Source organism: Euprymna scolopes, chromosome 11 (genome assembly GCF_053919585.1).
Source record: "Euprymna scolopes isolate OS-2025 chromosome 11, ASM5391958v1, whole genome shotgun sequence".
In the NCBI taxonomy this organism is placed as follows: domain Eukaryota; kingdom Metazoa; phylum Mollusca; class Cephalopoda; order Sepiida; family Sepiolidae; genus Euprymna; species Euprymna scolopes.
Genome location: NC_136492.1, coordinates 97,006,532 through 97,034,335, shown reverse-complemented (window position 1 = coordinate 97,034,335; position 27,804 = coordinate 97,006,532). Strand labels below are relative to the sequence as shown.

At 34.0% G+C, this 27,804-nt stretch overlaps 1 protein-coding gene across 2 annotated transcripts in view; it reads right to left on the bottom strand.

Moving 5' to 3' along the window:
- LOC145287976 (intraflagellar transport protein 80 homolog) overlaps nucleotides 1–27,804 on the bottom strand; it is a 510,341-nt gene that overhangs the window by 403,119 nt on the left and 79,418 nt on the right. For both annotated transcript variants that reach the window (XR_013869238.1, XM_080135951.1), the window contains exon 7: nucleotides 4,920–5,057. Coding sequence is in view for 1 of the 2 variants with exons in the window: in XM_080135951.1 (XP_079992077.1) it covers nucleotides 4,920–5,057 (138 nt within the window). In the remaining variant the exon portion in view is untranslated. The remainder of the gene's footprint in view (nucleotides 1–4,919; nucleotides 5,058–27,804) is intronic.

Sequence of the window (27,804 nt, the reverse complement as noted above, 5' to 3'; positions counted from 1 at the left end):
TCTGGTAAAAACAAGACAATAAAACCAAGAAAAGTCATCTATGATGTATGGATACATTACTGGATGCATTTTCATATCATAGGCAGGAGGCAGCTTCTTTTTTGATATTTTTTTTACTTCTGTTCACCCCTAAAAAAAGCATATTGCTGTTGATGCATAAAAAACTACTGTGGTAGGCACCAGGGAACCTGGAGGGAGGAAAATAAGGCAGAAAGATGTTTGTTCATATTACATTAAAATTTCTGCACATTGGTACAATCAGGGAGACAGGGAATAAGGAGGAAATTTTGAAGATAAGCAGTTTGAGAATAGAACTTATTAGAATATTTTGTTATTAGTTGGGTGGGTTGAGAGTATTTCTGTTGAAGGGGATACAAGAGGAATCCTTACATGTAGTATCACCTCAAGAAAAGACATAGTGGACCTGGGAATAATGGTGACTAAGAGTTACTACACACTCCCCTCAAAATGATAAATTGTGACCTCATTACTGTATCTAGTAGGATTGATGCGTTTTAGATAGAATCATTATATAATCCATTTTCTCTGCTAGTATGAAATAAATGGACAATATTCAAATGATAAGTACAATAATATTTGCAATATTGCAAGCAAAGTAAAATAGGTTTAACAATTTCCTGAATTTAAACATACAGAAATTACATTTCCTTTGCTGAAAATGAATAAGCAACCATCTAGGCTAAGAAATATTCAGCGTAGTTTATACAAAATAAGATATATATGTCAGGAAATCATAAGCAGATGCTATCATAAATATTTATATAGAAAAATACCATTAATATATCTTCCTAAGCAAAAAAAGGATAATGTTCTCATGTATAAGATAAATGTATTCAAGATGTGTTACATGTTGTAAATTTCAGTGCATGTCAATCGATATGGAAGAATTATGAAACGAATATGCACCAGGTATTTAATTAGAATAAATTATCCAAAGAATTTGTTTCTCTTTAGTTTGATGATGACATGCAATTATAGAGAGCATAATTACCATTTCTGAAGGAAGAAGATTCTCTTTTTACTTCAGGTCTGTTAACAGGTTTTGGTTCTTATGTTTCAGAATTTTTTGGATGAGGATCTATGTGAAAACTATTATTTAATTAGAAAGTTTTAAAGAAGAAAACGTCAATAGTGATTTTCTGTAGACATGAGAAACGTTATAAAAATAATTTTCAATCTGATTTGAAATATAGAAGTAATAACTTAAAAAGCATTTGTTTTATCAAATAATTCAACTGACTTGAACACTTTGACGATGAATCATATTTAAAAGATGTTATCAAATAAAAAATAATTTAATCATTATCAATTCAATTGTTGGCATGTGTTGAATGGTTTCTAAACATTTACTTCTAAACAAACCTATCTTAAGCGATGTGTTTATCCCTCTTATTATCAAATAAAAAAAAAGCTTTAGTAGGTGAGTATGAGGATCGAACCTTTGAGGCAAAATTGGAAATTAAAGTGTGAAAAAAAAAGCGTGCAACGTTAACCATTGGGCCACCGAGAGATACTAACGGAAACACGTTTGAATTTATTTAATCAATTAGATTTGGCAGGTGCACATTTAATGACTTAATGAGGTCAACTTTGCGGGATAGTATTGTTATATAGGGGTCTTATTAAGAGAGAGTCTTAGAGAGAGTTTGTCATTGTGTCTTGGAGAGAGAGTCTTTTATTAAGAGGGATGTTGTGAGAGAGATTGTTCATGTTATGATGTTTCATATATATTAAATGTTCATTACTTAGATTAATAGATGTGTTGCTATGTGAAGCTCTTAGAGTGAGGAGATAGTGTTCAGACAGTCTTAGTGTAGATATAAGATGTAGATTCACATTGTGGATATGAGATGTGTATGTCACAACATTTTATAACACAGACATATAATAACAATTCACTTTACCTTTTTGTAAGAATCACAAACACAAAGACAAGTTTTACAAAACACATCATGGGTTTATTTCTTCACGACCGGCCGTGGTTTTCTCATCAAGAATTCAAAGCTTCACATTTTAGTTTCAAAGTGAGCGTCTCGCTTCCTAGACGTTCGAATTACAAACTCCAGACTCTCTCTAAGTTTCTCACTGACTGTCTCTAACTAACTAACTCTCACTTCCTATATTGAGAAATCCATGCATCCCGGCCACGTGAGCAAAATTCACGTGTTTCAACATGCGCGACTTTGCACGTTTCCGACATTATGATTTCCCAATAACCTATTTTTTCTTTGATGTTTTTACAAAGGAATTCAACCTACATATCGAATTCATTTAACCCATATTTTATTATCCACATTCTTTCTAACAATTGAATAGTTTATTTATTATTTATTTCATCAGAATTAACAATTTACTGGACATTCCATTTAAACCTATTGTTCTTTAAAACTTATATCCAAGGTTCGATTTCTGCTTTCTCTCATTTTATTTTCATTTTAAGTAATCTCTATTTTTATACTTACATGAAAAGGGGACAGCCCTCATCATGTAACAGTATTTCATTTACTACGGCAATGCTTTTTTATTTTTATTTTCCCAAGATGTTGGTGGGTTCCAAATTGAATAGCAATTGTTTGATATAAGGAAAATATTTCCACATTGATCAAATCTGATTGCTTTTGGACATTTCCGGCTATCGCCGGAAAATACAACCGGAATTACTGTCGCTTTTATTATAGGAAAAAGCCTAATCCACATGCGGTGAGCGACAAATGTTGAATATTTATCTTCCCGAGGTTGAGCAAATTAAATAGACAGGCGAGCTCCGTTGTTAACTCAGAGATATTATGATTTATATGTGATATAAAAAGTTTTAAGAAGTTGCGAGGTGACCGACCGCTTCTCTGAAAAAAGCCTTTCTTGGGTATACATTAAAAGTGAACATACACACATTTTCGCTTTTATATATATATATATATATATATATATATATATATAGATTATTTCTGAATTCAGCCGTGACCTAATTCTGAATCGGTCATTTATTAAAAATATTAGACTATTATCAAAACAAATTCAATCTAGTTTTTGAAATCTGCCTCGATTTTTAGATGTGACAATGTTGATGGATTAAAAGGGTTGATATGTCACAGAGACACTCCGGAATTCAGATGGTAGGAAAATAAAAGTCTGACGAATAGGGTTAAATGCTTGTACAGGTCCAAACAAAAAAAAAGGATTGATAAAAAATATTGTCTTTTAGCAAAGAAAACCCTTGAGTTATTTTAACCAATATAAAGAAAATATTAATCTGATAATAAAAACAGAGCCTTGGTAATTTCACTTTTCCCATGGACTTGGGAAATAAAAATTGGTTGACATTTTGATAAAAAAAAGTAATGACATTTATCCAGGCATGTTAAACATTTTCAATGAGGGAAATCGTACTAAGCAAATCCACTCGCAAGAAGGACAGCTATCTTAGGGGAGATTTGACCGTTTTTTTTTTATCATAAACAAGAACAAGAATCTTGATCAATAAGGGAACAAGGGTAATCAATAATGTAGACAAAACAAGGAACAGAGCCGACCAACCAGTGCCGTTGATGTGAAGACTGCGTTTCTGAAATGTGTCAAGTGATAAAATTATTTATCAAAAACTGAAAAAAAGGACAGGGTTGATAATTGAATTACCTGCCAAAAGATTGTGGTTGAAATTTTCATAACAAATTAAAGGAAGAATGATTGGGGTTAATGCAAATTTAGAAAACAATCTTGGGGACTGGTCAAAAGAGAGGCGCTCTCCCTCCGTCATGGTAGCAACGAAAGATGAAAAATAGATGAAGAAGAAAAGGAAGGGCAGAATGTATATCTGTTAAACATTCCGGTGTCAGAAAGGCAGATCCTTGGCTATTAGAATCAGTAAGTGTGGCAAGAAATTAAACCAATAAACTTTATTTGGAAATTATGAATTAAATTCTATTGGTGAGGAGGAGGTGAAGTCATCCCCAGCTAATTCTCAATGACAAGGTATAAGTGAGCTCCACTGAATCCATGGCATTAAGAGACTAGCCCTTGATTTGGGGTTAAATCATTAAATTCGAAAATTGCCCATACTTAAAATTGTCCAGGTATGAACATTAGGATCTTAAGTAAGAAACTTGTGAATATCAGAGCTGTATAATCTGTCAACAAATAAGTATTGTCATTTTATCCAAAAAGGTCATTCATGGACATGTTATTCTTCCTTCTTTTAATTTGAAATGATCTTTGCTCCTCAGTGATACAGACTTTAATAACTAGTGCTGGACGACTTGCCCTTTTGATCTTTTTACAATGTTGGGAAAGTAGTAATTCATTAAAGACAAAACTTTTCAATGCCTTTGTCAGAGTGACTGCAAAGTTCCAAGTGACCAACCAGGACCCAGAACAGCCAAATTTGGTGACATCACTCACTGGACATCGATCGAGGAGTAAAGGATACATAAAGAATAAATATTAAAAACCTGTTAATAAGACACAAAATTTTAATGATGAATAAAAAAGAAAAAAAAATTATTCTATTAACATTAAAGAATTTCTTGGCTTCAAATAGAAATATTTTAGCTTCATCTAATGCTAACTTTTAACATGTCTATATAGAAAATTGAAAAACTGAACAGATTTGTCATAATTTAACACACCATATTAAGAAATCACAATATTTTGAAGGTCTATGTGTATTAAGAAATGGTGGTTGGAGAGTACACAAAAAGTGAACACATTGTAATATGGTGTGATGATATCTTCCTGTATTTCCAGATCAATAAGTTAGTAAAATAAAATAAGACACAGAAAGTTTTGGAAATAGTTAAGATATAATAAATCATATGCTGCAGTAAAAACAAAAAAAAATGTTTGATTATCAGTTCAAATTGAAGTTATCAGTGAAATATTTTTACAGTAAATACTATACTTACTCCTCGACTATCACATAATTGCAGACTGTTGAAGGATCCAACCACAAAAAGTTCACCATTTGAGTTCCATGCCACAGAAGTTATTGGATAAGCATAAGCAAGGCTACTGTAAACAAGCTGCCCATATGAGTCCCAGACCTGAAAAAGAAAACAATAAAATCATCTATAGATCACATAAGAAATCATTCTTAAAATAATAAACCTATGACTAATAAGCACACGCCCAGAATTAAACTAATTGGAAAGACTCTTTACACCCAAAACATGGTTCATTATTGCTGATTTTTTTAAAATAGGAATCAAATTCATTAGTTAAGAATTTCCAGCATTTGAGGACTGGGAAAATATGTTTCAAACGGGAATGATTTTTTTTAATAGAAAATAGAATAATTTAAAAATCATCCAAGATGGTATTAATTTCTGTTCAGTTATAAACCTACCAAATGGGTGTGGTTCAATGATAAAGCCCACTTCTTTCTATCAAGCTATGTAAACAGCAAAAACTGTGTTCTGGCGACCAGACAGAAACGGCCTTCCTCACATTGCCGTCTGTGTGATGTTGATATCAGAGAAAATGGTGTACACATGCTCTCACAGGACACCCCTTCAAGGTATAATATAGGATGACTCTCGTCATTCAGAAATGGCATCATAGATCACTTGTAGCACATGCAGCAAATTGTGTTATGAGAGGTTCATGCAGCGTATTGATTTATGTGGAGTTGGTATGGCATATTTAGTTATGAGGAATTGGTGCAGAATATTGAGTTAGAAGAGATTGGTGTGGCATACTGAGTTACAAGGAGTTGGTGTGGGGTATTGAGTTACAAGGAGTTGGTGTGGGGTATTGAGTTACAAGGAGTTGGTGTGGGTATTGAGTTACAAGGAGTTGGTGTGGGTATTGAGTTACAAGGAATTGGTGTGGGTATTGAGTTACAAGGAATTGGTGTGGGTATTGAGTTACAAGGAATTGGTGTGGGTATTGAGTTACAAGGAATTGGTGTGGGGTATTGAGTTACAAGGAATTGGTGTGGGTATTGAGTTACAAGGAATTGGTGTGGGTATTGAGTTACAAGGAGTTGGTGTGGGGTATTGAGTCACAAGGAGTTGGTGCAGGGTATTGAGTTACAAGGAGTTGGTGCAGGGTATTGAGTTACAAGGAGTTGGTGCATGGGTATTGAGTTACAAGGAGTTGGTGCGGGGTATTAAGTTACAAGGAGTTGGTGCGGGGTATTGAGTTACAAGGAGTTGGTGCGGGGTATTGAGTTACAAGGAGTTGGTGCGGGGTATTGAGTTACAAGGAGTTGGTGCGGGGTATTGAGTTACAAGAAATTGGTGCGGGGTATTGAGTTACAAGGAGTTGGTGCAGATATTGAGTTACAAGGAGTTGGTGTGGGTATTGAGTTACAAGGAGTTGGTGCGGGGTATTGAGTTACAAGGAGTTGGTGCGGGGTATTGAGTTACAAGGAGTTGATGCGGGGTATTGAGTTACAAGGAGTTGGTGTGGGTATTGAGTTACAAGGAGTTGGTGCAGGGTATTGAGTTACAAGGAGTTGACGCGGGGTATTGAGTTACAAGGAGTTGACGCGGGGTATTGAGTTACAAGGAGTTGATGCGGGGTATTGAGTTACAAGGAGTTGGTGCGGGGTATTGAGTTACAAGGAGTTGATGCGGGGTATTGAGTTACAAGGAGTTGATGCGGGGTATTGAGTTACAAGGAGTTGATGCGGGGTATTGAGTTACAAGGAGTTGATGCGGGGTATTGAGTTACAAGGAGTTGGTGTGGGTATTCAGTTACAAGGAGTAAGTGTGGGTATTGATTTACAAGGAGTTGGTGCAGGGTATTGAGTTACAAGGAGTTGGTGTGGCAAATTGAATCACGGAGTTGACAAGATGAAGTTCTGACACTTTCATTTTTTTTTTTTTTTTTGCCCAATATTTTTTAAATTGACAAAACTGAAAATCTCCTGTTTATGACATCTTATTCCATTTTAGAAATATTCATTTTAAAATAGATAAAATCTAAATTTTGAACACTCAACTATGATTAGACATGATCAAGCAAACAATAAAGCCTTTTTTAACTAAGGGAAAGGGTGAGTTTCCATGTTTATTTGAGAGGAAGATAATCATGAATCAGAAGGGACCGTATCTTGCTTGTCACCATCATCCCATTTGCAGAGCAGAAACCAAAAATAAAAAAGAGCAGACAACCTTGACTATAACAAACATATTTTATGCATATCTTGTTAAAAACATGAATTTTCTACAAAACTCAAAATATTTTTTTCAAATTATAAGTAAAAATATAAAACTGTTATAAATAAAATGTTTTTTGAAATTTCTGGAATCAAAAAACTTGTGAATCAATAGTGATCTGGCTAAATCATCTAGTATACATACATTAAACATATAAATATAACACAAAATGGTACTAGATATATATAGAGAGAATAACCTATTTATTACGAGTATCAAAACCCTTGAGTCAGCTTTACTGTTTGCTTTTAACAACACACAACAGAAAGAGGTTTAATATGACAAATACTAAAGTATAACTTCTAAATAAATTGATTTAAATTTTTTTTTTTTTTATCCATAAAATGAATGTAGAATATGTGATATCTTTTGAAAATATGAATTTAACATTGAAAACAGAAAAATGTAAGGGGAATTACACTGATTCCTTCTGAAACTATGAGGAGTACAAACAAGCAAGTAAATCTTTTTTAATAACGTTCTCAAAATTAAGTTGACAATAATTTAATCATTTCATTATAAGATTATTTTTATACATACAGATCATCTGGTGGCCAATACGGCCACCAGATGATCTGTATGTATAAAAATAATCCAACACAATAAATATCCATAATTAAAGTGTACATAGTGTAGATGAAATTTTATGAAATAGTTAGCAATGATTAAACAAGGTGTAATAATACTGCAAAATGTTTTTCATCGTAAATATCTTATTATAAATTTTCCTACTGTCTGTCTGTGTGTGTGTGTGTGTGTGACACGGTTTATCTCAACCTACAGGCAACCCACTCAGGCAAGTTAGGTACCGAAATGAAGCTTATGACCCAGTGGATGTTTTAGTGATATTTATATCTATGTTTGGTGCATGGAAATGCAAAAAAAAATAACGATTTATTAAAAAATGTTTTTATTTACTGGATATTTTTCCGGTATTCACTGGAAGTTATTATCTCCCTTAGTAAGTTCGATTTACTCTGTGTGTGTGTGTGTGTGTGTGTGTGTGTGTGTGTGTGTGTGTGTGTGTGACACGGTTTATCTCAGCCTACAGGCAACCCACCCAGGCAAGTAAGGTACCAAAATGAAGCTTACGACCCAGCGGATGTTTTAGTGATATTTATATCCATGTTTGGTGTATGGAAATGCAAAAAAAAATGCAAACACATAACGATTTACTAAATAATGTTTGGCAAATTATTTTAATATGAAACCAATAAATAAATTTTCAAAATAAAAAAGAAAGAAAATGCAAGATAAAACTAAAACGAAACATAAACCATATGTGAAAAAAAAAAAAATTTAAAAGAAGAGCAAATCAACTGTAATTAAGTCATTTTTAATAAGACACTTAATATACAAACAATTATCGTTTCTCTGTCAAAACATTTTTAAATTAATGGAAAAAATTGTTTGAATTTTCTTTTAATTCTTAATTGATTTTCAACTGAATATTATTTTCCATAAAAGGTCAGTTTTCTCTTCCAGCAAAAGAAAATTGATCTTTCGAATTGGCAATTTTGAAAGGAATTCGGAACATTTTTGATTTTGTTTGATGTATTCAAGTAGACATTTATGAAATATTACTCATAGACATGAACTACATTATTAATGTGAGTCCATAATTAAGCGTTATGTTTTTGCAGGATAAAATTGATCTTGTGAGTTTAAGAAAATAGATTATTGATATTAGGATTTGCATATATAACACTTCTTGGTCTTTAAACTGAAATCAAAGTGTAGTATCTGCAATGATCTGTGGTCATCAGAACAAAAAAATAGACAAAGAATGAACACCAATCACCCACTATCTATACTTTACATGACCCTGTGCCTCATCTGAGCAAAAGTATTTTTATATTTTTGCAAATAAAAAAAAAAATCAGGGTGTAGTATATTTTCTGTCCCTAGTTAGTGAAGAAGAAATATGTTAAGTTGAGGAGTTTGAACAAAGTATTTTCAGTAAGTCATTAGTGATGAATATTAGTGAATGAGAAGAGTCCTAGGAATTATTAAAGAAGCTTAGTCTTAGCAGCATTGAATTTTAATATCCATTTATGTTCCACTACAGACCAGAGGTCTTTAAGATTTCAGCTATTACTTTAGACATGTGTTCGTTCATTCATTTTCCCCTTTGTCTGTTATAGTGTGGTGTTATCAGCAAATATAACCATTCCAGAGATTTACACTACAGAAAATAATTTTTTTTTTTTTTTTTTACATGGTGGTCACCACTTATCAAGGCCCGGAAGCTACTCAGGGATAAGGGTTATTGCAAGTACAGTACGTTAGTGTGGAGATTTATTGAAGTGTTTACTTTTTTTTTTTTTTTTTTTTAATTACATTTTCACCCCAAACAAGGCACATTGCCACTTTAATGTAGGGGGCTACTATCAGGGGAAACATCTACTGGGGTACTATGTAGGGATTAGGGCAGCGAGATGTTGGTTCACGTTGCACTTGAACTTATGCATGTCAGTACAGTTGGGGAAGCAGTGACCTGGAATGGAATTCCAAAGTCTAGCAGTTCTGGGGAAGAAACTACTGGAGTAGAAAGATCTTTTACATCTAGGGATCTCTACAGTGTGGGGGTGGGATTTTGTAGCTTGCCGGGTCTGTCGAGGGTGTTCACGTCGTGGGGGCACAAGTGCTTGCAGTTCTTCAGAGCATTCACCATTATAATACTTGTAGAACAGGTAGAGGGATGCAACGTTTCGACGATGGGACAGAGGCTGAAGTTTTGATGCCAGTTTAGGGCCTATCAGATTTGCGACTCTCTTTTGAACCCTGTCAAGGAGCGAGAGACTAGTAGCCGATGCACTGGCCCAAATGTGACAGCAATACTCCATACATGGGCGAATAGTGGCCTTATAGAGGTACAGGATACTTTCGGGTGTTAGAAGTTTTCTAGCACGGTAGAGAGAGCCCACCTTCCTCGCAGCGGCCCTGGCAATGCCCTCGATGTAATTGTTCCAGCTCATGTTTCCTGTGAACGTTAGGCCAAGGAGCTTAAAAGACGTACTCTCAGCTAAAGAGTTGTTGGCCATTGCTATAGGTGGTAGAGAAGGTTTCTTGTAATTATTGAATGAAAACAGTTTTGTCTTGGTGGCATTGAACGTTACCATCCATTTTTGTCCCCATTCCACTACTGATTTGAGGTCATCCTCTAGTGTTTCTGCCATTACTTTAGATATATGTTCATTTGTTTTCCTGTCGTGCCTGCTATAGAGTGTGGTGTCATCAGCATATATACCCATCTCAGAGGCAATTTTGTCGGGGAGGTCATTTATGAATATCAGGAACAGCAGAGGACCAAGGATAGATCCCTGGGGCACTCCCGCATTTATATTATATTGTTTAGACGTACGACCGTCGAGGACAACCTGGATTTTTCTCTTATCTAAGAAGGATTTAATTATGTTAAGTATTCTACCAGTGATACCGTAAGATCTAATCTTCCTGAGGAGACCCTCATGCCATACCCTGTCAAAAGCCTTAGATATATCTAGAGCTACCGCTCTGCCCTCTCCCGCTTTGTCCAGTGAATGGTATATGCGTTCAGAGATTACAGTGAGGATGTCTGCCGTGGAACGGGCTTGTCTAAATCCATATTGATGGTCGGTCAGAAGTTTAGCATCTGTAAGGTGCTGGACTAGAGCATGGTTAATTAAGGTCTCAAATATTTTGGCAAAAAGTGGGAGGAGGCTAATAGGGCGATAATTTAATGGGTCAGTTCTTTCGCCAGAATTCTTGAATACTGGTACCACAGAAGCAGTTTTCCAACAGCTCGGAAAGCAAGATTCATTAAGGCATTTGTTGTAGAGTTTAGAGAGAACTGGAGCTACTTCGGCTGAGCACTTTTTTAATAGCACAGCTGGGATGAGGTCGGGTCCACATGCTTTGGAAGTGTCAAGGTTTTTTATGATAGCATGCACCTGAGCAGGGGTGATTTCCAGATCGTCTAGCGTGGCGTCTGTCCGCATAGGAAAGTCAGATAGGGGGTGGTTTAGAGGGTCCAGTGTAGAGTTGGAGGCAAACCGACTGGAAAGTATGTTAGCCTTCTCGGTTGCTGAGCAAAGAACCTCGTGATTGTTGGTTAGTGGGGGAATTGTTGATTGCCCATTATTTACTACACTGTTGTAGATTTTCCAGAAGTCACGAGTTCCTAATTTTTGTGCTTCGATGCGTTTTTTAGTGGTTTCCGTAAATTCCCTCTTAGCTGTCGCTATTTCTTTCTTAACGTTACTTCTAGCTTCTATGTACTTTTGTCTGTTTGAACTGGACTTATGTCGGTTAAACCTGCGGAATGCATGCTGCCTTTGAGCAATGGCAGTTGCGCAAGTTGAAATAAACCATTGGGGAGAGTGGGGCTTGCTATAGAATTTCCGCATGGGAACATGCGCTTCGATTGCAGTTTTGAACCATTCAGTGGTCTCAGTTGCACACTGTTCAGCAGGAAGAGAAAAAATATTTCCCCATGGGGCGTCTCTGATAAGATCTCTGATAGCTTCCCAGTCAGCCTTTTTATAATATCATACTTAATACTTAAGGGGGCGGTTCATTAGGAATTTGTTTACGTTGGACTTGAAGACATCCAGGTTGTAGTCAGGTGGGAAGCAGGCAAACGGAACAAATAATAAAATAAAAATCAGTTAATAAATAAATAAAAATACAAAAACACTTATTTCGTTTCATATACATACCTAACATTTTGAATTCTGACAACTATATTCATTCCAAAAAAGAACAGAAACAGAAATGTATCTTTTTAAATTTCTAATGGCTATATGTTATTTAAAAAAAAATTAAATCTCACTCGCTCCATGCCATGAATGCCATACACACCATTTTGAATACTAACAGCTATTTTTTCATTTGGAGCTTGCACAAAAACATCCATTAAACAATAAAAACACAACATATATTTTCAAATACTGATATTTTATTTCTTTAAATCAATTATCCTAAGGAACTCTTGAAACAAAGACAAAACGTTGATGAACATACAATTTGGTTTGTTCATTTTCATCTCCCTCTCTTTCTATGTATATATTTCTATATATTTTCAATTTAGACATAAATAAAATTATTACATGTTCATTTATATCTATTCCAAGAATTCAACACCAACAACAATTTAGGTATAAGCTTGTTTCCGAGATGAACAGTCTTTATTAATTTAAAGTTATCTTTTCATCCACACAGATTTTAATAATACCACAATCAGAGGCGGAAAAAACATTACAAGTATTTTACACAGAAGAATATTCAAAGAGTTTGTAGTTTAAGCACAAGGTAGTCCCTTAATTTCTTTCTATCAGGGCATGTAAACAGCAAGAACTCTTGTGTTCTGGTGATTATAAGTGCCAAAATGAAGCCCTTCAGAGATCACTGTACTCTTTAAAGTGTATGGGTTACCAAAACATGGAATGCTCAAACTGTTTTCAATTTAAGAATGAACTCAGGGCAACAGTGACAGTAAAATAAATAAAAGTGCATTGTAATGTTCGACAAATTTTGAAGAGCACACGGAATTGGAAAGTGTGAGTCGTCTGGTATCAAATTGCAAGGTTCTTTTAGGGGATGGCTACTACATAGTGAGACATGATGGAGTATGCAAGTACCTCCACTGGACCATCTGTAAAGAATTAAACATCCAATGTAGTAGCAAATCCTGGGAATATCAACCTGAAAAAACAGTTGGAAATGACTTCTATACCATACATTACGACCATGTAATCCCTACAGCCACCTACCTTGAAAATGCTGCTGTGAAACCTAACATAGTTATATGGAATAAGTCAGAGAGAGTCGCAACCTTGGTTGAAGTGAGTGTCCCTAATGATGAAGGTCTAAACAGAACTCAAAGGGAGAAACTGACCAAATATCAAGGTCTCATGTATGATATGAAAAGAAACTGGAATCTTAGGGAGATTTCAATTATACCAGTTATTATAGGTGCCACAGGGCTTATGAAGAAGAACTTGAAGTCCTACCTAACTAATATTCCTAGTGAACCAAGTGCAAAAGAGATCCAGACAATTGCACTTAAGGGAACAACGAGGATACTAAAAAGAGCTCTTGGCTGATTTCAATAAAAAGCAGGGCAATGTTGGCAGTTGGTTTGGCTACCCCATACTCAGTATTAAAATCTTCAAACGAAGAAAATTAAAAGAAAAAAAAAGTGTCTGGATCATCACTTTGCAAATTGAATAATAAGCAGACACCACATTTCAGATGATCCATGCCATAACAATGGAATATTATCTTAGGTCAATCAATAACTTCACAGGACAGCTTTAAGTCATAAAATATTAACTACTACATGCTAAGTATCTGAACTTTAAACAACCAAAATAGCAGCTATTTAAAAAGATAATGGATGTTGAAAAAAATATACGGCGCAATTATTTTACAGGATAGAACAAGCTGAGCTCACTTGCAAATATGTTTTCAATTTTTATGGAATAATTTTTATTTTTTTATATTTTTTGTTTATCATCAGGTGTATAAAAGAAAACAAGATTTGTTGTAATATTAATTTCAGGCTGTCTAAAATTTACCTCACTAAAATAGGAAAGGAAAAGTTTCTAAGGAATATCAACTTTACATGCCATCCCCAGCTGTGTGTATATCCCAATTTGAGGAGATGACAGAGAGCGCTTAATCCTAAATGATCACCCATCAGGAATTGACCAGGTTCAGCATTGTTTCATATCAGTGTTCTAACAAGAACAATTATAATTTTACCTGAAATAGTGGAGAGCTATTCAGTGATTTAAATCTTAAATGCAATGGTGAATAGGACAAGTTCACTTGAACAGAAATCTTTTGACTTGCAAAGTAATTTACTGCAGCATAGAAATAATGTTTCTAGCATTAATCGCATCAATTAAATTGAGTCCATCACTTGTTTGGCTTATCCTATAATCAAGACAAAAATAATTCTAAGAAATATCTTGCTTTAATCAGAGAAAAATGGATGATGCGGGTGGTAGCATAATACGGAGGAGGGGATTAATGAGATTTGTAAGCCAACTAATGATGTACAGGGAAGGTGGGCACGTTCAATTATGTTTATGATTAGAAGCACAATGCAAGAAAACAATATGTACATGTCTATTAATACATTACATAGCCAATGAAATAAGGTTATGTCTTATCACTATGTATGGAAAGGCTATATTAAAACATATTTGGACAAAACCAGAAATAAAATCATTTTAGTATGTACTTGTAGCAATATCAAAGAAAAAAAATTCTTTTTATGTCCTGTTGCAGATATAAAAGGATCTAAATATATTGAGAGAGTAACATTAAACAGATACTCTCACAATTCCATTTCTACAGATACATATGAATTTTTTTTTTTTTTTTTTTTTACACGGTGTTCACCACTTATCAAGGCCCGGAAGCCACTCAGAGATAAGGGTTATTGCAAGTACAGTACATTAGTGTGGAGATTTAATGAAGTGTTTACTTAAGGGGGCGGTTCATTAGGAATTTGTTTACGTTGGACTTGACATCCAGGTTGTAGTCAGGTGGGAAGCAAGCAGACGGAACAGAGTTCCACAGGCGTGCAGTTCTAATATATACATAATACATTTAATAATACCTGATGTGCAATTAACTCTGAACAAACATTAAGCTTCTACAGAAAAAGGAAGTTTCTAGGGAAAATTCACATTCAGCTTGTATGAGATGACATACAATGCTTAATATTCCTAAATGGTCACTCATGTGGTACTGACCAGGCTCAATGCTGTTTAATTTTGGTGTTTTGAGAACAAATGTTTCGATGCGATTATGCCGCACATATAAATATATATGTGTGAAAGAAAATTAGTTTTTTGATTCAATGACAAAGAACTTAGTATCAAACAAAAATCATCATACTAATGAATAATAATAGACACAAATGTACACAGAGAAAAATAATTAAAATGGATAATGCACACAAATCGGGTCTGAAATCTTAATAGCATTGTGATGTACAAATTTTGTGAATGTTTCAGCATTAATTGATGGATGATTCAGGACAAGAATGATAAATACATAATTGACGTATATCGGTTGATTACATATTTAAAATTAACAGAATCTTTACAATTCAAATAAACAATTTCAAATAAAGCCGGTGTCATTGAAAATATAAGTATAGTACTAATGTTGGATACTCCCAAACAGTGCCGGGTTACATGATGGGGAAAAGAAATAAAAGATGGCGCTGCAGTATGTTACAATATTATTGAAATGGATGTTGTAAATGGCAGAGGAATGTTATGGAAATATGGTAGATATTTGAAACAATAATATTTACAGAGGTCTGCAATAATAAAACATGATTGGAATTTAGTTAAGGCAGTTGAAATGTTTGCATAAACAAAAGTTAAGGTGGTAACAATAACAAAGATTGACCTGGTTGGTTGGTTGGTTGTTTTTGTTTTACGGCATATCAACCCTTTTCAGGTTATTTAATGCCGAATCCAAAGATTTTGAAGAAAAAAATTTTTAATAGAATATATTTGTTGTTTTCAAGTCGGTTTCTATTCAACCCATAGTTGGAACCTTAACAGGTACTACCAGTCCGGGTCAGAGTGGACCTGGGAGCAATGGTAATTAAAGGGTGGTTCCACACTCCCCAAAGCCCACAAGCTGGGGCCTCACCACTGGATATAGTTTAAGGTCATATCCAGGACCCCCATTGAGGGTGTATTCTAATGCCCCACCGACAGGGCCAAAGATTGACCTGGTTACGTGACGTAAGCTAATTAACAAAAATAAGGTTATCATATATTAATGAAACACAGACCAGTCAGTTTTTCAGTCAGTCAGCTAGCAGGCAGGGATTGGGTCAAAACTGGAGTAATCGGCATTGGAAGAGATTTGGCCTCTTGTGGTCCATGGATGCATCCAGTGGACACAAATAGAGATATAAAAATTAGGATAAACGTCAGCAATCTTCAAGGGAAGCATGAATAAAATTATCTGTGAATTATAACTTAGTGTTATAGCGTTTATTTCGGAGGGCGATGTGTTGATTTACAGCATGTTAACCACAAAAAGTGAAGGAAGTGAAATAAGGCATGTCTACGTTTTTACCTGGTGTGTCACACAGACGGAGAATATTATATATGTTCGTAAAAGGATGTTTCATGCTTATGTTTATTGTTGTAAAAGAACTGTGTTTGTCAGTTTAAAATTAATGCTTCCATGAACTGTTATCTCATACTTGTTAGCCCCTTACATCAAATGGCTTCATACCTTGTCTCAAACAATTTCCATAAAAAAAACATAACTGTATCAATGGATAGATACAAGTTTTTACATCTTTTCTTGTCAATAACCTATTTTGTTACTGTAAAAAAAAACAATTCTTTATATATTTTGTGGGAGAAATTAGGGAAAACAAATAAAAAGTAAGGAAGGTCTCCAATTTTCAGCTAAAGGTATCCCCCGCCTCCGGATGTAGGTATAACCTTTGCTCTTGGCTGACAATGATTCTGAACCCGATTATAAAAGCATCTGTCTTTGCCTGACATATAGTTTGAAAATTAAGGAAATGTCAAAATCATAGGGTACTAATGAGGATCAAACTCAGGACCTATGAGAAACAGAATGACTGGTTATTACGCTGCAATAAGCAAAATCATCTTAATAAAAAAGAAAACAGAGGGGAGGGCAGAATTATCTGTATTCTTATTGGTTAAAAAGATTATTTAATGCCTGAAATCTGGTGATTTATTGCTCGGAATGAGAAAAATGAGAAAAACGTCCAGTGATTATGAACCATATTATTTGTGACTGCGGCAAACAAGTTAATTATTATTCCCATATTAATCCAGTGAAATTCAGCTTTAATGGCTACATAGAATTCAGAGTCTAAACGTGTGTCTAATAGAGTTTCAAACCGTTTTCCAGCTCTAAATATCATATATTAAAGACATGCTATAACAAATACTTTAACCATAGAAAGGTAAATCCTTATATTGATCATGGCATGAAGTTGAAAAGCATGAATAACAATTGTTATTCACATTATATTTGTGAAGTTCTCTCCCTTGAAAATACTTTATTCAAGCTTGTGTAAAATAAGCATTTCTATCACTCACGTTCCCCTTTTGTTTCATACTACTGTGAATAAACAAACATGTTTTCAAGATAATTTGCACTGATATGACCTTAACTGATGTACACCTGCCAAATATCAAGCAATATATTCAATTTATTTTCTCTCTCTCTTTCTCTCTACTCATAATACATCATTAAAGTTTATAGTTATTGATTTTTACAACTCTTATTTTAAAGTGACTCTTGGAGGAAAAGCAATTTATACATTCATTAAATGATTAACACTAAACAAAATATCAGAAAAAAAAGAAAACAATGTTTACAAATAAAAAAACAAAAAAACAGAAGAGTTAGAATCTAAAAAATATCAAACACAAAAGTAATAATAAAAATGTATACAATTTTCATCTGAAAATCTTTGAAGATGATACGAAAGGAAATAATATTTTTAGACTCCTTTCTTCCTAAAGAATTACACAAACAATCAACAAGAGAAATGCTTTGGTCTGATTTGTCTCTTTTATGGCATATCAACCTTTGGAGATGGAAATATTTAATATTATTGTAAATGATTCTTTTAGCTTAAGTTGTTTACTCTGTGTTTATACATTTCTCCACAGTATCATGATGAATTAAATATTCAATTCAATTAATTTGGAAAAATAAAGTAAGCAAGCTTCAGTTGCCATCTAGGGAAAGATTAGTAGAAATTTATATAGAAGAAGAAGTCAGTGGCTCAGCAGCTGCCCCATTTCGCCTTGAATTGTTGCATCATTGACATATTTACTTCACCTTCCAGTGATTTTGATTGAAAAAGTGATCCTTCTCCGATTAAATCAAAATAGACAGTGAAACAGTTTCTAGCAATATCTGTGCAGATCTTTCTTGTGCAGGAAGTAGGTCTTGAGTAAGATCTTTATTGCCATTAAATGGAGTGTAATGCAAAATAAGATCATTGTGTAGACATTGGCGCTCAAGGAAGAAAATGTTACGCTTCTTGAGTTGGGTTTCATAGAGTAGATCCTATCATCACTGATCTCTCTACAAATGATATTAGATATGGAACAGAGAATAACCCTAACTGTGGTCTGATGAGAGAGTGAATTTTCAGAAGGAAAGTTAAATGAGAAATACGGTGCCCCTTGCTTTGTTTGCAGCCTACATACAATATTTAGATAACTTGTAAAATGAGTTGATGAGAAAGCCAAGATCTTTTGTATCATTCACCTCCTTGAGCAAAGTTACATGATCGGTGAAAATAAGAGTGAAGAAGGGAAGAAATTACTCTGCAATATGGCAGCATTTATCAGGATGATTTGAACTCTACATAGCTAATTCCCTAGGTCGATATTCACCATAATAAAAAGAGTAAATGCTTGATAATTGGTGTAGGCATGTAAGGAATTAATTATAGTTACATTTTATTTTTTTTTTATCAATATGGACAAACCTTCAAAAAAAAAAAAAAAAAAAAAAGAACTGGAATATAAACTTTTGAAAATGCATTAAGATATGTGAAAAAATAGAGAAGTTGGTGCAATTAAAATAAAAATCATAAAATAATGATAAAATACATCAAAATACACTTATTAAAATTTTAAAGTTCAGTCTCAAGAGACAAGGGATACTCCTGTAAAGGTAACTGTGCAAGTAATATTGAGGCAAGGGTTGTGCAATTCTCAACTACATTTCTCCTGAATCGACACTGCTTGAATCGAGTGGTAAAGAGAAGTGCTAGATGACTGGAAACAATGTCAAGTGGAGAGCACATACAGCACCTAGAATTCCCAAATGGTCACCCATTTTAGTAATGACCAGGCTCAACATTGTTTAATTTTAGTGATTTAACAGGAACCAGTGATATGTAATCTGTCCCAGGTTACACCGGCATGTGGAAAATCGTGATTTTCCTGTAAAGGTTGGTTAGTGCAAGAAGAGTTCAAGGGTTATGTTGCTGATGTATGTTAAACTCTGTAGCTGGGGTAGATGATAGCACCTGAATCATCATCATATCTTATCGCAATAGAAATTGACCCATCGCATGGCGGTGCTGTTTGCCTCCTTAAGGTCTTGGTTTGAGCAATGAGGACCCAATCGGCAGTTTTCCCTAAGGTGGTGCATTGTTTGTACCTCTCCACATGGATATAAAAGTGAGGTGTCTAGGCTCCACTTGTGGAGATTGTCTTTTGTTTTGCCTACTTTGGCTCTGGCTCTATTTAGAGTCATCCAGTTTTTTTTACAAAGGTTTGAACCCTGGGGGAGTGTTTCTTTTGGGTCTGATAGGGCTTCATTTTTAATCCTGCTGTTATAGTCTCGCCATCATTTCATCCTATAGGAGGCAGCTTGCCTGGGATCGATTTGCATGAACAGGTAAAATTATAGAAGAATAAAAGGCCAATCAAATGAGGTATAGGTTGTTTAAGCAGTTACATCACATTTAGCTTAAATTTGCAGTTTTTGAAAAAATTACAAGTGCAGACTTTCTTTTTGCCAGCACTGTGTGTGTGTGTGTGTGTATATATATATATATATATATATATATAACTACTTCATTTATTCACATAAAATTAATATACGAAAGTATAAATTTATGTGTAAACTTTAAGTATTTACTTCAAAAGTGCTCAATACGTAGGTAGAGCTAGTTAGTAAGCCTGAAGAGTCCTAGAGTGGATGAAACGTGGAATATTCAGTGTAGCTTAACCGCCATATATATTTTATAACTTACTATATATATATATTATATATATATATATATATATATATATATACATACACACACACACACACACACACAGAGGGAAGGAGAACAGAAAATAAGCAAACCAGGCAATCCAGATTTTGCAGTCTATGTATTGAACATATATTCCAAACACATCCATATCATTAGAATAAATAACTAAGAGCAAGTACAATTAAAACATTTATTTCAGTGGGTATTTATGAAAGACAGTGACATATACAAAGAATAAAGGAAACCTTACTTTTTAGGATTGATTACTGAGGAACTCAGATATTCTTCAGTTTGTGGAATTCTCATGAGCGATAGAGAAGTTCAGCTCTGGTGAATTCTTGAACGTAAAAACAAAGAAACAACTCTGTGGTTCCCAGAACTAGTACACTCTTGATGGATGAGCACTCTAGATTGTACGAGGAATAACCAAATATTGATGCATTATATCTCCGGGGTAGCCCATCTAAAAAGTTGTACAGTAAGGCTAGATGAAATGATTAGAAAATAAAAATGGAGAGCAATGTACAGTCACAAGCTCTGGTAACACAAAGGAAGTGTAAGGCGCAGAAATCAGCCAACAATGTCCAATCTCTCCAACTTTCAGTTTCTTTTGTTTTTTTCTTTTATCCCACAGAAGTCATATTGTTACTTGGACGTAAAGGGACTACTATTTGGAACTGTGTCTAACAGAGAACTGTGAAGAGTTAAGCAGTGAGATTTCTGCTCAGATTTAAACGTCTGCAGATTAGGAAAACAGGAAGCACGGGGGGAATTCCAAAGTCTAGTAGTTCAAAGGAATAAACTATTAGGCTTTCTGGCATATAGGGAACTCAACAGTAAAGAGGTGGGATTTTGCTGCTTTTCAGCTTAGTCACGAGTATGTATGTCAAGCGGTTACAAGTGTCACCACAGCACATTCCATTAAAATACTTATAAAACAGGATACTACATTGCAGTGATGAGACAGGGGTTGGTGCTTTGCTGATAGTGCAGAAGCTATTAGTTTTGCACCTCTTCTTTGTATCCTTGTATGTCAGTAATTTTCTAGCATGTTGAAGAGACTCACCTTCTTTGCAACAATTGTTGGAATTCATGTTGTCTGTAAATGTTAAGCTGAAGAGTTTGAAGAATGGGCTTTCAGGTAGGATATTATTTGCCATGGCAGTTGATAGTTGAGAAAGGTTTTTTGTCATTGTTAAAGGAAAGAAACTGTCTTAATAGTATTACATGTTACCATCCATTTACAGCCCTATTCCAGTACAAACTGAAGGTAATTTTCTAGGTTTTTTGCCATTGCCTTGGATGTGTGTACATTCGTTTTTCGCTCATGTCTATTATAAAGCATAATGTCATCAACAAATACACCCATCTTGGACACAATTTTAACAAGGAAGTCGTTTATGAATGTTGGATACAAGTCATAAGATGTCATTTAGTTGAATTACATGTTACTTTTAAAATAGAACATATTACTAATGAAAATAAGACCAAGTTACTGGTTGAGTCTGAATGATATTCATAAAAATACTATCTTTAAAAAAAGGGGGGGGGGCACGGTCCTTAAACTGCAGTGCGCCTCCCAAGGCGGGGGGGGGGGGGTCACCTTAAACACACAAAAGGGAATAAATCTGAGAAAGTAGAATCTCCACTCCCATTGCACCTACTCTCCTGCCAGATCTGGAATCTTTCAGCACCGAAAAATGAAGCTCGTTTTGTAGTTTCCAGCTTCACGCGCACACGAGACTTTGCGAGAACGCATGTAATAAAATGCTGGCCGCCATCTTTGTTTTTCTTTTTCTCGGCCTGAACTCACTCGCTCCACACCCATGGTAAGACTTCTGTTTTTCTTAGCTTCTGACCACAATTCAAACAAGAGATGAAGTCAGCACATCACTAAATATTCACCTGGATAAATTTTCAAAATGCATTTTTCAATATAACAAATAAAACAGAGCAACAACTTACAAATAATGTTCTTTATTTTAAACCAATGATTTAGGCATGAATCTACATATGCCAAGCATTCATGTGAATACTTAAGAAAGCTTCACCATGTGCTTGATAACAAAACTTCCAGTTGTCAATTGTGTTGTTATGTACTCACATGTATGGTTTAAAAGGTTATACTGAAATGCTTGCTGAATACATCTTCAAGATTGGATTAAATACACGGCTCATCAAACTTGTACACTTTATGCTTTTCCACTCACTGAAACAGAGAACCTTTTCATTTTCAAGAATTGTTTTTTGCAATGTTGCAATGTTCTCTCTACCAAAGCATCCATTTTTCAATGGTTGCCATAAAACTTTAACTACTAAAGAATAGAAAGAATAATGTTCAAATAATGTCCTCTAGATCTGTCTTTTGTCTATGCACATGCATATAAACAGGTTAACCTTGTTATAAATGTTTCGCTTCATCGCATACAGATATAATTAAAAACTGAAAAACATTACCATAAATGAGCAATGCACATTAATTAAAACATAGCAGAAACATAGACACTAATATAAATGGGAACAGTTGTTATAGGTTAGGGATCCTACGTCAATAGCGATTAAGTTAGCTAGTGTGAATTTTGACATGGATCATACTAAGTGCATGCTAACCTAGATCTGTAGAACAGAATCGTTTCCGGGGTTGAATGAAAGATGGGTGACAAAGTTGAGGTAAGGGATAGACAAAAAAGAGAGACAATGAAGAATGACCATGTTTTCAAGCAGAGAGAAAACTAAGGTGTTGAGATTAGTTCCTTCAGGAAGTTACGCAAACAAGACACTGTCAATATTGGGGAAAATGAATTTAAAGCGAATGTTACTTTGACGTCTCTGTCTGTCTGCGTCACTCATTTCATTAAATCAAAAAGTCAAGTTTAAGAAGTAAATAACTAAGATAACATTAGTTTCTCTCTGTGGAGTAAATTCTCTTCAAATGGAAACCTGGAACTCAACGAACACCTTGTGGTTTTCCTTGATGAAAAGTTTTATTCATTTTGGTTAAACAGGCAAAACAATCGATAGCTACTCATGAAACACGGCAAAGAGAAACAGTGGCATTAGACAGGGTGAAAAAGACTCACATATAAATAACAACCCTGTACATGTATGTATACAAACTTCTTATCTGTTATTTAAAATGTTTCACACTAAATAATTCAAAGAAAAACAATACACATAAGTGACATTACATATTTTATAAGCAATAGAAATGCATAAAAATGATATCCTCTTTTTATTAATTGTTGTCTGTAGAGAAAGTATATACAGAGATACACATTTTTTAGTGGTCATGTAAATCAATTTGAATAGATTTAGAGTGGAGTGTGAACAATGCTGAAGCTCTTAAAATACTCATTAGTGTAAGCAGTTATGACAGAGATTTTCTATCAAATGGAAGGCAATAAACAGTAAGGTTCAAATTTCATGTAAAAAAACACTAAGTATTAATTTGTTTATGCCAATTAATAAATGAAGAGAAATATTGCTTAATACTCCTATCCAAATTTTGATGGGAGTGTTGATGTATCCGGAGCCACAGGAGGGGAGGGGAGCCAAAAATAATATGGACTTTTATAAATGAAGAGAATGTGCTGCTTGTGGGTGGAAGAAAAAGGCAACTCTAATACTAAATATTAAAAGCAAGTTGGCAAAAGTAAAGCATCAGGTTACTGATTTCATTATGCATCAGTAAAAAAAACACACACACTAATTTTGTTAAACAAGGATAAAGAAAATACTTAAAAAGACCAAAGTGTTTACTGATCACTTCTTTTTTATAGATTACAAATTTCTGAATGTATATTTTTTATAAAAAATAAACAAAATGAAATTTATTAAACTATTCATTCGAATTTTTAGCTATGTGAACTCATCAAAATCAATGACTATAGCTACGGACATATTTTTATATAAAGGGCCATCTCTATCTTTACAATTATCCAATATCATGTGTGTGTGCATGTATTCGTAAAATTTGTAAATATAAAAACTGACTAATAATTTATTTATTCAAAATAATTAATTAAAAATGACAAGGTAATAAATATGTGATACTATAGTCGAACGCTCCTGGGAAGTGCGAGAGAAAAGACGAAAGGACAGGCGACAAAAGAAAAGGAAGTAGATTTACGAAGATAGACAAATGAAACTGGACATGAGATTGTTGGTGGGGTACCACGTAGTGTTACAAATAAGTGCAAGTTTCAAAATTCTATTTAAAAATATAATAAATTTGTGAAAACTTCAAATATATCCTATTTTTATGAAATTTAAATCATACGTACGAAATTTTCTGAGGAAGACAACGGAAATGGTTCTGAATTCCTAAATGTCCTTCAAGATATAGGGACCTCCTTTAAAACTTTAAATATATTATATTTACATGAAATTTATATCATATGTATAAAATTCTCCAGGGAAGACAATGGAAGTAATTCCAAATCCCTATGTTAACATTTATGTACTGAATATCTATGTTGATTCACCTCCAAGCTACCCATAGTGGCAGAACTCCCTTTAGACATAAATATTTATACCTGATTTTAATGCACTTTAAACCATATGTATAAGAAATTGATTCAGAGAGTTTCCCAACATTTCAGTTTCTTCCAATTGTATTAGGAAGACAGGAAGAGAGAACAGTGAAAAGCAAAGTAACACGTCGTTATGAGCATCATGAAAAAGTGCATAGTTATGATCCTCAATCAATCCCGAACAACGTCGGGTTTTCCTGCTAGTAATGAAATAAATATGAACTTTTGTGAGCAGCCAAATTTGGTCAGCTACAGATCAAGTGGAAATGTTCATTTCTATTCTACATCAGGAATAGAACAAACCCAGACACACACTTGAATAAGTAACTTATCTACTCTTGTCTTTTCACTCAACTAAATCCAACAGATTAGAAACGAACAGTATTAATTTGTCTTTCACTACAAATTAATGATAAACATAGTCAATGCAACCACTGTCTACAATCTATGAAGGTGAAAACACAAACTTCTTTAATAGTTTTGGAGAAAACAAAGATGCTATTCATGTTTGATATATAACATTTAAAGCTATCTTGTGAGACTTTAAAAGTCGGACATAAATAGTATTTAAGCTTATATATATATATATATATATAATTAAATTTTACACAAGATAAAATAAATATAGGTATACATTAGAACCCCGGGATAAGATATCAAAAATTAGTAACAAAATACAGTACAATATATAATACACATGTATATAATCAAATGACATTATAAAGAACACTGTAAAGCGGGACAAATACCATAACCAGGGACCGGGAAAACATTGTATTCCACATCATAACCTAAAAAAACCTGTATCCTAAGGCCAACATATCCCGGGATTTTACTGTATATGAATTTATTTGTCAATTCAATGAGGAAAAACATTAATGGAAAGATAGGGTATAAATGCTTTATATACCTAGGCATTTTGAAGCCTAGAGCTTCTCATCAGAAGAGAAGAAAGGAGCTAGGTTACAGATATAGGGAAATGTGCCATTCACCTTAGGATACATTAAGATGGTTGGTTGTTTTTGTTTTACGGCATATTAACCCCTTTCCGGGTTATTTAATGCCGAATCCAAAGATTTTGAAGAAAAAAATTTTTAATAGAATATATTTGTTGTTTTCAAGTCGGTTTCTATTTAACCCATAGTTGGGACCCTAACAGGTACTACCACTCCGGGTCAGAGTGGACCTGGGAGCAATGGTAATTAAGGGGTGGCTCCACACTCCCCAAAGCCCACAAGCTGGGGCCTCACCACTGGATATAGTTTAAGGTCATATCCAGGACCAGGATACATTAAGAAAGAAATATGTAATAAACATTAAACAAACAATTTTTAAAACAAATATGCGATGAATATAGATAAAGGTTGAAGGAATAAACGAAAAATGTAGATTGAGTTGCCATAATATAAGTAGGTGGTTATTTTGAGGCCAGAGGGGAGTGGCAGTGGTGACGGAGATGGGGGGGAGCATTATAAAAGAGGGCTGAATGGGTTTTTAGGGGAAGAGATTATAGAAAATTGAGAAGTGTGTAAAGCAAAAACAAATGTAGAGAAATTTTGTAAATTTGTGTGTAAGCAATTAAATTTTGTAAATTTGTGTGTAAGCAATTAAATTTTGTAAATTTGTGTGTAAGCAATTAAATTTTGTAAATTTGTGTGTAAGCAATTAAAGAACACAAGTAAAAAACAAGGAATAAAAGATAATAAATAATACATGCAATGAAAAATTTTAAAAAATGTAAAAAGTAAAAATGAAGAATAAAGAATACAAAAAAAAATAATAAAATAAAAATGAAAATATAGAAAACCTTAGGACTCCAAGTGATTACATAAGCTTATATAGTGAGTTAAATAAATGCATATGCAGATCCAGAGAGAAATGGAGGGAGACATCTTCAGACAGAGGTCCAAGATGCTGAGAGATATTATCCATTAATAAGTTAGGTTCAGCTGTATGTTGATAAAGATGTTAAGATAAAATGCTTCTAAAGGATATAAATCCAAAATCTGGTTGCAAAACCTTCCACTGTAGAAATGCAGAGTCATAGAAAATATAAAACTAGAACATACATAGGGGCAACAGACTGCAACTTCAAGGAAAGATTCCAAAACCAGACATCATTTATCAGTTGTCTTTTCTTGATTGAAACAATTCAACCCAAGTTCAATGGGTGATCTAACAGGTCACTTTTTCTACTAATATATATATTGAATTATTTTTATTAGTAATATATATTTTTTAAATAAAAATTGTTATTTTGAATGTCATCAATGCTAAAAGAAAAAGTTGCTTTTAAAATTATGTAGAAATTTAATTATACATTGTAGAGCAACACAAAACTATGAGAATAAAATAACAAACAGTGAGGTCAGAGAAGTATTTTTATTTTACATTTGAAACAGTGCCTAGCAGAGATTTCTTTAAATAGTTTATGATTGTTATTCTTCATAACACCTTCTATGGAAACATGAAATAGGCAAATTGCTTGAGATACAGCAGTGTATTTGTTTAATGAAATTGCTTCTTCGGGGTGGGGAGGTAATGATAATCATAAGAATTTGTAAAAGCTGAGATCTGAGGTTGTCAAAGCCAGCTAATAGAATGTAAATTGTGATTGGAATGTAGTTTAAATGTGCTTTTTGAATTCAAGACTGAATGAGTTTTGACATACTGAGTGATCGGTTGAACTGATACGTAAACATTTGTCCTTCATTGTTTAGAGAAAAAATTCATAAAAACAAAAGTAATTGCGAGAAATACTCTCAAATATACATAGAACATAAATCATCACTGAATCACAAGCATGTCCCATAAACTTGCTCTCACTGCTAAAGCCCGTGGGGTACCGACAAGACATAACTAAACAAGTGTAAAGGTAAGGTAATGTTGACATTACACTAACAATAAAAGTAAGCTACAAAAAATCCTTTTTGTGTTCTCAAGTTTTTATTAACGAACAAACCTGCAGAAAAAGATGCTAGAAGTCAACAATTGAAAAATGACAATTGTTTTGTTGTTTTTTGTTTCAGTAACACTAGTAGAGCTATTTGGCATTGCCTGGGACAAAAATATAACATACTTCTATTAAAACTTCTATTTCTTCCCCCCCCCCACTCACTGGTTTCCCACTCCTTTCCCCATCCCACTTTCTTCTCTACCCAGCCCATTCCTGTCTCTGAATATACACACACACTTTTATAGATTACTTGAAGAATGAGTTGGTATAAGAGAAATAATTTCTGTGAAAAAAAAATCAGAATCACTCCATCCAGTCACATATTTTTGCTAGCCT